Source organism: Anomaloglossus baeobatrachus, chromosome 6 (genome assembly GCF_048569485.1).
Source record: "Anomaloglossus baeobatrachus isolate aAnoBae1 chromosome 6, aAnoBae1.hap1, whole genome shotgun sequence".
Classification (NCBI taxonomy): Eukaryota; Metazoa; Chordata; class Amphibia; order Anura; family Aromobatidae; genus Anomaloglossus; species Anomaloglossus baeobatrachus.
The window spans coordinates 460,483,555-460,495,197 of record NC_134358.1 but is presented as its reverse complement, the minus strand read 5'-3'; the positions used below and the strand labels follow the sequence as shown (position 1 = coordinate 460,495,197).

Sequence of the window (11,643 nt, the reverse complement as noted above, 5' to 3'; positions counted from 1 at the left end):
TGTCTGCTGTTATGTCATCAATAAACACAAGTGACCCAGTGCCATTGAAAGCCATGCATGCCCATGCCATCACGTTGCCTCCACCATGTTTTACAGAGGATGTGGTGTGCCTTGGATCATGTGCCGTTCCCTTTCTTCTCCAAACTTTTCTCTTCCCATCATTCTGGTACAGGTTGATCTTTGTCTCATCTGTCCATAGAATACTTTTCCAGAACTGAGCTGGCTTCATGAGGTGTTTTTCAGCAAATTTAACTCTGGCCTGTCTATTTTTGGAATTGATGAATGGTTTGCATCTAGATGTGAACCCTTTGTATTTACTTTCATGGAGTCTTCTCTTTACTGTTGACTTAGAGACAGATACACCTACTTCACTGAGAGTGTTCTGGACTTCAGTTGATGTTGTGAACGGGTTCTTCTTCACCAAACAAAGTATGCGGCGATCATCCACCACTGTTGTCATCCGTGGGCGCCCAGGCCTTTTTGAACTCCCAAGCTCACCAGTCAATTTCTTTTTTCTCAGAATGTACCTGACTGTTGATTTTCCTACTCCAAGCATGTCTGCTATCTCTCTGATGGATTTTTTCTTTTTTTTCAGCCTCAGGATGTTCTGCTTCACCTCAATTGAGAGTTCCTTAGACCGCATGTTGTCTGGTCACAGCAACAGCTTCCAAATGCAAAACCACACACCTGTAATCAACCCCAGACCTTTTAACTACTTCATTGATTACAGGTTAACGAGGGAGATGCCTTCAGAGTTAATTTCAGCCCTTAGAGTCCCTTGTCCAATTACTTTTGGTCCCTTGAAAAAGAGGAGGCTATGCATTACAGAGCTATGATTCCTAAACCCTTTCTCCGATTTGGATGTGAAAACTCTCATATTGCAGCTGGGAGTGTGCACTTTCAGCCCATATTATATATATAATTGTATTTCTGAACATGTTTTTGTAAACAGCTAAAATAACAAAACTTGTGTCACTGTCCAAATATTTCTGGACCTAACTGTATATCTTTAAACTTACCCCATCTATGTTCGGTATCCCCAGTTACCATGACATTGTCACAATCTACACAATTAAGCTTTTCCCTTAATTTGTTGAAATCAGCTTTTTTAAAATGACAGGTTTTAGCATTTCCCCTTTCAAATGTTCTACTGAATACTACTTTGAAGCTTACCATATTATGATTGCTGGTGCCCAAGTGCTCCCGGACCTGTAGATCTGAAATTGTATCCGGTCTATTTGACAAGACCAGATCTAGCTAATTATCTCCCCTTGTTGGTTCATCTACAATCTGAGAGAGGTATTTGTCTTGAATAGTAGATAAGAACTTACAGCTTTTAGCACAACCAGAAGATTCTATGTCCCACTGTATGTCTGGATGGTTGAAATCCCCCATATTAAGGACCCGATAATTATTACCTGCCTTTTCAATTTGTTGCAGCATTGCACTAGCTATCTGTTCAGGTATGTTAGGAGGCTTATAGCAAACTCCAATTAGCAGCTTTCCATTATTCCCATCACCATGTACATTCACCCATACTGACTCTACATTGTTGCAGTTCCGCCCAATGTCATCACTGAACACAGGTCTTAGGTTAGATTTGATAAATATACACACCCCTCCTCCTTTTTTGTCTTTCCTGTCCTTCTTGCGCAGCTCCCCGAGGAAGGTCACGAAATGTGCGCGTCGGAGCATGCCACGTCGGGTAGTTAACACATATGGGTAAGTGTTTCACATTTATTACGGCTCCTTAACTCTAAACTCAGCTGGTAATTTGCCCTGTGGCATTAAACATATTAGCTGTTGAATGTGAAACTGAGCACATTGCTCACTATGTATACTCACAATCAGCAGGTCTGCTTTGTATTTCTTATCTTTATTGTATAGTTAAACTAGATTCACCCCTTGGGCTCATGGCTTTGGTAATTTTCCCTGTGGCATTACAGGTATAAGGCTATGTGCGCACGTGTGCGTAATTCATGCAGTTACGCTGCGCTTTGTAGCGCAGCGTAACTGCATGCGTCCTGCGTCCCCTGCACAATCTATGGAGATTGTGCAGGGGTCGTGCGCACGTGGCGTCTTAGAATGCAGCGCTTCGGCTACTGCCCGAAGCGCGCGTTCTAAGAAGTGACATGTCACTTCTTCCGTGCGCTTTGCCGGCAGCCCCTGCTCTGTCTATGGCAGGAGCTGCAGGCAGAGCACACTGTTAGGGCCAGGTGGACGGGCAGACCCAGGAGGTGGATCCACTGGGCCGAACACCTTACTGACGGCAAGGGGTCCGGTAGCCGGAGCACTACAGGTAGCAGGACAGTCCGTTCAAAAGAGTGGAGTGGAGAAGTCCCTGGGACCATGGAGTCACTGATGGTAGTCCGGGTGACGGAGCTCAGGTTCGGAGGCCGAGATGTTGTCAGGCAGAGTCTGGAACCGATGGAGCGAGAGGACGGATCACCACAGGGATCAGGGATGGTACGGACTGACGGGATGGCAGACAGTCAGCGTTCGGGAATCGTCAGGACCGGATGGCGAGGCAGGAGCGGCTCTAGAAGAGAGATAGGTAAGTATACCAGCAGACGCAAGGAGACCTGACTCCTAGCTTAGGAAACACGAAGAACAGGCCCCACCCACTTGGACATTAATCCCCTTTATACCCTGTACCTGTGTGTTCAATATCCTGTCAGTGGACGCTGGCCCTTTAAGAGAGGGTCAATGACCGCGCGCGCGCCCTAATGCGCATGCGCGAGGCCCGGGTGCCAGAAGCCAGGGCAGGGAGCGGTGAATAGGAAGCAGGGGAGCCGGCTTGGAGCAGAGCTGGCGACGGCCGCTGGGAGCGGGGACCGGGCCGCCTGGGGACCGCAGGTGATGGGGGCTGGAGGCTGTGGAGCGGGGGACGCCTAACAGAGGAGCCAGGGAGCGTGGCAGGTGAGCCGGGGAGCAGGGCAGGGGACCCGGGGAGCGTGACAGTACGCCCCCCACGCCCCCTCCCCGCAACCGGGACAGGAAGGCACGTATCAGAGGAGTACCCACATTCTCCCGGGGTTCCCAGGACCTATCCTCAGGACCATACCCTGCCCAGTCCACCAAGAAGAACTGCCGGCCCCGTACGGTTTTCATGGCCACGATATCCCTTACCGCATAGATGTCATCATCAGCAATAGGAGGAGGAGCCGAACTGGCAGCAGCGGAGAAGGGACCAAGGACAACCGGCTTGAGCAGGGAGACGTGGAAGGAGTTGGGTATCCTCATCGTGGCCGGGAGCTGCAGCTTGTAGGAGACCTCATTAATTTTGCTGAGGACTTTAAACGGCCCGATGTAGCGAGGACCCAGCTTGTATGATGGGAGCTTCAATCGGACGTACTTGGAAGAAAGCCAGACCAGATCTCCTGGAGAGAAACACGGAGGATCCAGACGCCTCTTGTCTGCGTGTCTCTTCATCCGCAGGGAAGCACGTCCAAGGGACGCCTTGACAGAGTCCCAAATTGTTGCAAAGTCACGGGCTACAGCATCAGCAGCAGGGACATCCGAGGAAGAGGATACCGGTAATGGGACGGAAGGCTGAGGTCCGTAAACGACATGGAAGGGAGAGCTGGAGGAGGACTCACTGACGTGGTGGTTATGGGAGAATTCAGCCCAAGGAAGAAGCGTGGACCAGTCGTCGTGATGGGCGTTGATGTAGTGACGTAAGAAGGAGGTCAAGATCTGATTGACTCGTTCCACTTGGCCATTCGACTGAGGATGGTAGGCTGAAGAAAAGTCCAGAGTCACTCCCAGATGTTTGCAGAGAGCCCTCCAGAAGCGGGAGGTAAACTGAGTTCCTCTGTCGGACACAATGTGTGATGGAAAGCCATGCAACCGGAAGATGTGCTGTATGTAAGCGTCAGCGAGTTCCTGGGCTGAGGGCAGTCCAGCCATAGGGATGAAATGAGCCATTTTGGAGAACCGATCCACTACGACCCATTTGACTGTGTCCGGAGGACAGGGGCAAGTCCGTAATAAAGTCCATTGCAATGTGTTGCCACGGAACAGAGGGTATAGGCAGAGGCAGAAGACGACCATATGGCAGATGTTTGGGCATCTTGTTCCTGGCACAAGAGGAGCAGGCTGAGACAAAAGAAGCGACGTCCGTGCGAAGGGATGGCCACCAGTAGTGACGTACAATCGTACTCCATGTTATCTTCTGACCAGCATGGCCGGCTGTTTTCGAGGCATGGCCCCAGTGCAACACTTTTTGTCTGTCAGTTTCAGAGACATAGGTCTTCCCGGGCGGTATCTGGGCCAGGGTGACAGGGGCCACCGGAATGATTTTACTAGGGCAGATGATGGGCTGGGATGTCTCCTCCTCCTGCTCCATGGGCATGAATGACCTGGACAAGGCATCTGCGCGTACATTCTTGTCCGCGGGTCGGAAATGGAGCTGGAAATCGAACCTGGCAAAGAACAAGGACCACCTGGCTTGCCGTGGGTTCAGTCGCTGAGCGGACCGCAGGTATTCCAGGTTCTTGTGGTCCGTGTAAATGATCACGGTGTACACTGCTCCCTTCAGAAGGTAGCGCCATTCCTCCAGAGCCAGTTTGACTGCCAATAGCTCTCGGTCACCGATGGTGTAGTTGCGTTCAGGCGCTGAGAAGCTCTTGGAGTAGAAACCGCAAGTAACCATCTTCCCGGAGGAGGACTTCTGCATGAGCACTGCTCCGGCTCCCGAGGAGGAGGCATCCACCTCCAAGGTGAACTGTCGGTTTAACTCCGGACGGTGGAGCACAGGGGAGGAAGCAAATGCCTGTTTCAGGGAGCCAAACGCGGCATCGGCCGCAGGTGACCAGTCCTTTGAATTAGCCCCCTTCTTGGTCAAGGCGGAGAGAGGTGCAGTCAGAGCAGAGAAGTGAGGGATGAACTGACGGTAATAGTTTGCGAATCCCAGGAAGCGTTGGATTGCCTTCAGTCCAGAAGGAGGGGGCCAGTTGAGAATGGAAGAGACCTTCTCAGGATCCATCTGCAGGCCGGTATCGGAGATTACGTAACCCAGAAAGGGAAGAGAAGACTGCTCGAAGACACACTTCTCGTACTTGGCGTACAGACGATTCTCCCTCAGTCTTTGTAGTACCAGCTGCACGTTCTCTCTGTGGGTCTGGAGGTCCGGAGAAAAGACCAGGATATCATCAAGATACACCACCACACAGACGTAGAGGAGGTCCCGGAACACGTCGTTCACCAATTCCTGAAAGACCGCTGGTGCGTTACACAGGCCGAAGGGCATCACACAGTATTCATAGTGCCCATCGCGAGTATTGAACGCGGTCTTCCATTCGTCCCCAGAGCGGATGCGGACCAGGTTGTAGGCACCCCGAAGATCCAACTTGGTGAACACACGAGCTCCTCTAAGCCGATCAAACAATTCGGGGATGAGCGGCAGGGGGTATTTATTTTTCACGGTGATTTGGTTCAAACCCCGGTAGTCAATGCATGGGCGTAGGTCGCCCTCTTTCTTCTTAACGAAGAAGAAGCCTTCTCCAGCAGGAGAGGAGGATCTCCGAATGAATCCCCTTGCCAGGTTCTCTGTGATGTAGGTAGACATGGCCCTTGTTTCGGCAGGAGACAGCGGATATATCCGTCCTCGAGGTGGTGTAGTTCTCGGGAGCAGGTCGATGGCACAATCGTAAGGACGATGTGGCGGCAGTACCTCTGACTCCTTTTTATCAAAGACGTCCGCGAAGGACCAATAAGCCGAGGGCAGTCCCTGTAGGGACTCTGGAACCGGAGGTCGTCGGATGGGTTGTATAGTCTTCAGACAGTTCTCGTGGCAAGAGGAGCCCCATTGGGTGATTTCACCAGTACCCCAGCTGACTGACGGTTCGTGTGTCCGTAACCAGGGGAGTCCCAGCAGGATTTGATGAGACATGTGTGGGAGGACGTAGAGAGCGATGTTCTCGGTGTGCAGGGCACCGATACACAGTTCCACCGGCTTGGTGATCCACGAGATGGTGTCAGAGAGGGGTCTCCCATCTACTGAGGCAATCACGAGGGGTTTGTCGAGTGGAGTAACAGGCACCTGGTACTTGTCCACCGTGGCCTGCTGGATGAAATTACCTGCTGCCCCAGAATCGAGGTACGCCTCGGCCGTGAACCGCGTCTCTCCCGTTGTCACTTGAACAGTCCACGTAACCGGGTCTGAGAGAGTCCCAGCACCTAGGGTGGCCTCTCCTACCAACCCTAGGCTTTGGAGTTTCCCGGCCTCTCTGGACAGGAGCGTAGAAGGTGTGTGCCCTCTCCGCAGTAGAAGCAGAGACCCTTGGCGAGCCGTTCTGCTCGGCGTTGTTCAGACTGCCGCAAACGATCGATCTGCATGGGCTCATGGACGGAGACACCAGCCGATGTTGACTGAAGTACAGCGGGCTTCTGCGGAGGAGAGGAATGCCTTATCGGACGTCTCTCACGGGACACCTCTTTGGATCGTTCCTGAAAGCGAAGATCCACTCGAGTCGCTAGGGCAATCAGGGCATCCAGGGTGGACGGCACGTCACGACCAGCCAGCTCATCTTTAATTCGACCCGAGAGTCCTTCCCAGAAGGCGGCGGTTAGTGCCTCATTGTTCCACCCGAGTTCCGAGGCCAAAGTGCGAAAACGGATGGCATATTGGCCCACCGTCAGAGTCCCCTGACGTAGCCGGAGGAGAGATGAGGCAGACGCGGAGGCGCGTCCGGGCTCGTCAAAGGTGCCACGAAATGCCTGCAGGAATTCCTGGATGTTGGTGGTCACCGGATCCTCCTTCTCCCACAAGGGGTTCATCCAGGCCAGTGCCTCTCCCTCCAGATGGGACATCATGAACGCGACCTTGGCTTGGTCGGAGGCAAACAAGTGCGGCGGCAGCTTGAAATGGAGAGAGCATTGATTGATGAATCCCCTGCAGGTCTTGGGATCTCCGGCGTACCGGGGTGGTAAGGACAAACGAAGACTGGAGGCATCCGAGGAGGCTGCCACGGGAGCAGTGGCCGTGGATTGTACAGTGGAAACCCGAGATGCCGAGGATGTGGCCGCTGCTTGTAGCGCGTTCAGCCGGGTATCCACAGAAGACATGAAATTCAGCATGCGGGTCTGGGTCTCACGCTGGCGTGTGAGTTCCTGCTGCAAGGCCGCTAGTGCTTCGGCGGGATCCATGGCCTGTTCTTACTGTTAGGGCCAGGGATGGCAGACAGTCAGCGTTTGGGAATCGTCAGGACCGGATGGCGAGGCAGGAGCGGCTCTAGAAGAGAGATAGGTAAGTATACCAGCAGACGCAAGGAGACCTGACTCCTAGCTTAGGAAACACGAAGAACAGGCCCCACCCACTTGGACATTAATCCCCTTTATACCCTGTACCTGTGTGTTCAATATCCTGTCAGTGGACGCTGGCCCTTTAAGAGAGGATCAATGACCGCGCGCGCGCCCTAATGCGCATGCGCGAGGCCCGGGTGCCAGAAGCCAGGGCAGGGAGCGGTGAATAGGAAGCAGGGGAGCCGGCTTGGAGCAGAGCTGCCGACGGGCGCTGGGAGCGGGGACCGGGCCGCCTGGAGACCGCAGGTGATGGGGGCTGGAGGCTGTGGAGCGGGGGACGCCTAACAGAGGAGCCGGGGAGCGAAGCAGGGAAGCCGGGGAGCGTGGCAGGTGAGCCGGGGAGCAGGGCAGGGGACCCGGGGAGCGTGACACACACGTTCTCTGCCAGCACCATGCGCTTCAGAACGGAGCTTTTCAGCTGCGCTCTGAAGCGCACCTTTTCTGTGCGGTGCAAAGCGCACACGTGCGCATATAGCCTTAGTTGTTGATTGTGAAACTGAGCACATCGCTCATTATGTATGCTCACTATCAGCAGGTCTGCTTTGCATTTGTTATCTTTATTGTCCAGCCAAACTAGATTCACCCTTCCGGCTTACAGCTTTGTTCTGGCATTAGCCTCAACATCAGTATTCACCTGTAGGTGGATCTGGTTTAACTCCTCATTGTCTGACATAGTCGGACATTGTTTTTTTCTATGGCCATTATAACATCTTTCTATATACATGTACCTTGCTGATATTTTTATATAGCTGTTTATTCCCAATGTGTACTACCCGATATTTCTGGTTCCTGGCATTTTCCCGACTTTAGCCTGACTGTCTATTTATATATACATTTTTATGAAATGAACTTTTTCCTCTTATGGTTGTAATTTTGTACTAATAAAATTTCATTGGATTATTTGCAAGAGGTTGTTCTATTGTGCATTATTTTGGATTAATCGGTATCCTCACTAGTAGAAACCCCTGCTTTCTCCTGTTTTTCTGTATTTCTAATATGGGGTCTAGTGATTTTGGACACTAACTATGACAGGTCTAATTTTCCCTACCCTTTTCATATATCCTTCCTGAATGTAGTATAACCCTCTATGTTTGTCACCCAGTCATGGCTCTCATCCAGCCAGGTTTCCATAATGAACACCACATCATAATCCATGTTTGGCAAAAGAGTCTCCAATTCATTCATTTTGTTTTCAGGACTTCTTGCATTTGCCAGTAAACATTTAATACTATTAACATATTCCTTACTCCTAGCCTCCCTACTTTCCTTGCATGTCCCAGCCCCCCTAAACCTTCATTGACACCCAACTGTCTCACAGTCTCTATCTGCTCTATCACTCCCCTCATTTGCTCCACTACCCTCCCTCCCCCCCGATCCTAGTTTAAAAACTCCTCCATCCGTCTGACCATTTTCTCCCCCAGCACAGCTGCACTCTCCCCATTGAGGTGCAGCCAATCCCTACCGTTGAGCCTGTAGCTGACTGAGAAGTCAGCCCAGTTCTCCATGAACCCAAAACCCTCCTTCCTGCACCAATTTCTAAGCCATGTATTTATCTCCCTAAGCTCCCGCTATCTTTCTAGTGACGCTCGTGGCATTGGTAGTATTTTTGAAAACACCACCTTCAAGGTCCTGGACTTCATCTTCTCTCCTAGTTCCCTGAAATCATTTTTAAGGACCTTCCACCTGCCTTTAACTTTGTCATTAGTACCAATGTGCACAATGACCGCTGGGTTCTCACCAGCCCCACCCAGCAATCTGTCTATCCGATCTGCAATATGTCGATTCACGTTAAATACATTAACAATACAAAAAGGGGTTGTTCCAAAAACAAAGTACATTTTAACCCCTTAAAGGGTACCAATCAGCAGGATTTTCGTATATAAGCTAAAGCCAGTGCTATACTACTGGAACTATCATGCTGATTCTCTACATACCTTTAGTGGTCAGCTCTGATGTTTAGGTTTTGAAATACAAAAAAGTAAACTTTATAAAATGAGCTGCTTCTTGAGTGACATGAGGAATGGAGCAGAACATATATTCATAGTTATCTCCTCCCCCTGTTAGAATTACCATAAGTATTATACAATCGATTCACTTTGTCTGTGTAAGGACTTGTCTGAGGTCATACCCATGTGACCAGAAGGGGCGGGACCTCAGCCACTAAAGCTAGATACCAGGTCACATGGGTATGACCTCATACACGTCCTTACACAGACAAAGTGAATCGTTTGCATAATACTTATGCTAATTCTAAGAGGGGGAGGAGATAACTATGAATATATTATCTGATCCTCAGCTGCTGTCACTCAACAAGCAGCTAATTTTATAAACTTTACTTTCTTGGATTTCAAAATCTAAATATCTGAGCTGACTACTACAGGTATGTATAGACTCAGCCTGATAGTGCCAGTATAGCACTGGCTTTAGCTTATATACGAAAATCCTGGTGATTGGTTCCCTTTAAGGACTGGGCGACTTTTTGTTGTTTGCACTTTCGCTTTTACCTCCTCTTATTCCAAGAGCCATGACTTTTAGATTTTTCCCTCAATATAGCCTAATGAGGACTTGTTTTTTATAGCGCAAGTTGTACTTTTGAATGACACCATTCATTTTATAATATGATGTAAGCGGAAAAAAATTCCAAGTGTAACGAAATAGGAAAAAAAAAAGTGACATTCTGCAATTGTTTTTTCAGTTATTTATTTACAGCATTCATTTTACCAAAAACTGACCTGGCATTATGATTTTCCAAGTCACTATTATTAAGTAGATACCAAACATGTATACATAAATGGGGGAAAAAAGTTCAGAAATGTTGAAAAAAAAATTGAAAAAGATCTTTTTGAAAAAGAAAGAATCTTTCTTGTGTTGCGACTGTAACTTTTAACATTTTTGGGATATGGAGCAGTGTGAGGGTTTATTTTTTGCGCCCTAAGCTGATGTTTTTATTGCTTTTATTTTAGGGAACATGCAATGTTTTGATTGCATGTTATTACATCTGCAATTCTGGAGTTTTTATTTATTTTCTCGCTTCATTTATTTAATATTTTGATAGATTGGACATTTCTAAATACAGCGATACCCATATTTTGTATTTATTTTTTATTTTAAATTGTATTATTTTCAATTGGGAAAAAGGGGCATCACCATTGCTCTGTATAGCACAAATCACTGTCTCCTATGAACACTGGCTCGCAGCCAGCATTCACAGGAGGATCATTATGACAGACAAAGGGACCATCAGCTGACCTCTGACTCTCACAACAACCCATGCTGCCCCATAATCACGATATGGGAGTGCCGATGGGAGCGGGGAATGACGCAATCCTCACTTTAACTGGTTAACTGCAATGGGCAGATCTCTCATCCACCCACAGGTGTTAGAGCCACATGAGCTGATCATATCAGCAAACACGTGCAGGGAAAGATGAGGGCAGGGAGACGACAGATGATGGACATAGTATGTCATGGATCATTAAGGAGTTAATCCATAAATCTTGGAATAAACGTTTTTTTACACATCCATTGTGGAAATTATTTTTCTGTGCTGAGAAATATAATTAATGTGCCCCTGTTATGTACTGTGTAATGGCCGTGTCTAACAGAACAGTAACATGGTTAGATTATACCACATCTCCTGGAAAGGAAAGAAAGAAAAAGCAAGTTTACAGACAGGACAGCATGGGATCATAGATGCTTCTTTCTGTGAGGTAAAAGATGTTTAAAAACAGGCAGGAAAACGTTTTACTTCATAGAAATAATCAGCTGTGATCTCATGCTGTAATCGCTATAGTCTCTATTTTGTTTCCTCCCTTGCCCAGATGTGGTATGATCAGACCATGTTCCTGCACGGTCAGACACGGCCATTACACAGTACCTAGTAAGGGCAAGTATATAAGATTATCTCAGTACAGGAACATTTTTTAACACATCCAATTATGAAAATAGTTTTTATTCCAAGATCTATTGATTAAAATAAACTTTTATTTTCATGAGAAAACCCATTTTACTTCTTAATTAGCTAAACAAGGTGTTTGGAGAGAATAACACATTTAATAAAATTTATCTTCAAGCAATTGAGTATAATTTGCTGTCAGACTGCAAGTCATTTAAGACACTCCTCATTGTCTCAATAGAAACTTCTCCCTTTGGATGTGTCTTTGCAGCCATATTCCAGAGCTCTTCAAATGTGTTATCTGGCATATTAACACCAATAGTATGTAGAATCTGCACAATCTGCAAAAGAGAAGGTTTTCACATTAAGTAAATATAAAAAAATTGATTGCAACGTAATAATTCACATGAAAGAATGTATTAAAATATGTATAGAATTCATCA

General features: G+C 48.3%; 1 protein-coding gene across 1 annotated transcript in view; it reads right to left on the bottom strand.

Moving 5' to 3' along the window:
- Positions 1–10,058: 10,058 nt before the first annotated feature.
- Positions 10,059–11,643, bottom strand: part of EFHB (EF-hand domain family member B) — a 108,332-nt gene continuing 106,747 nt past the window's right edge. Inside the window, exon 13 of the mRNA XM_075316665.1 lies at positions 10,059–11,541. Within this exon, the coding sequence (XP_075172780.1) occupies positions 11,374–11,541 (168 nt within the window). The 3' untranslated portion in view covers positions 10,059–11,373. The remainder of the gene's footprint in view (positions 11,542–11,643) is intronic.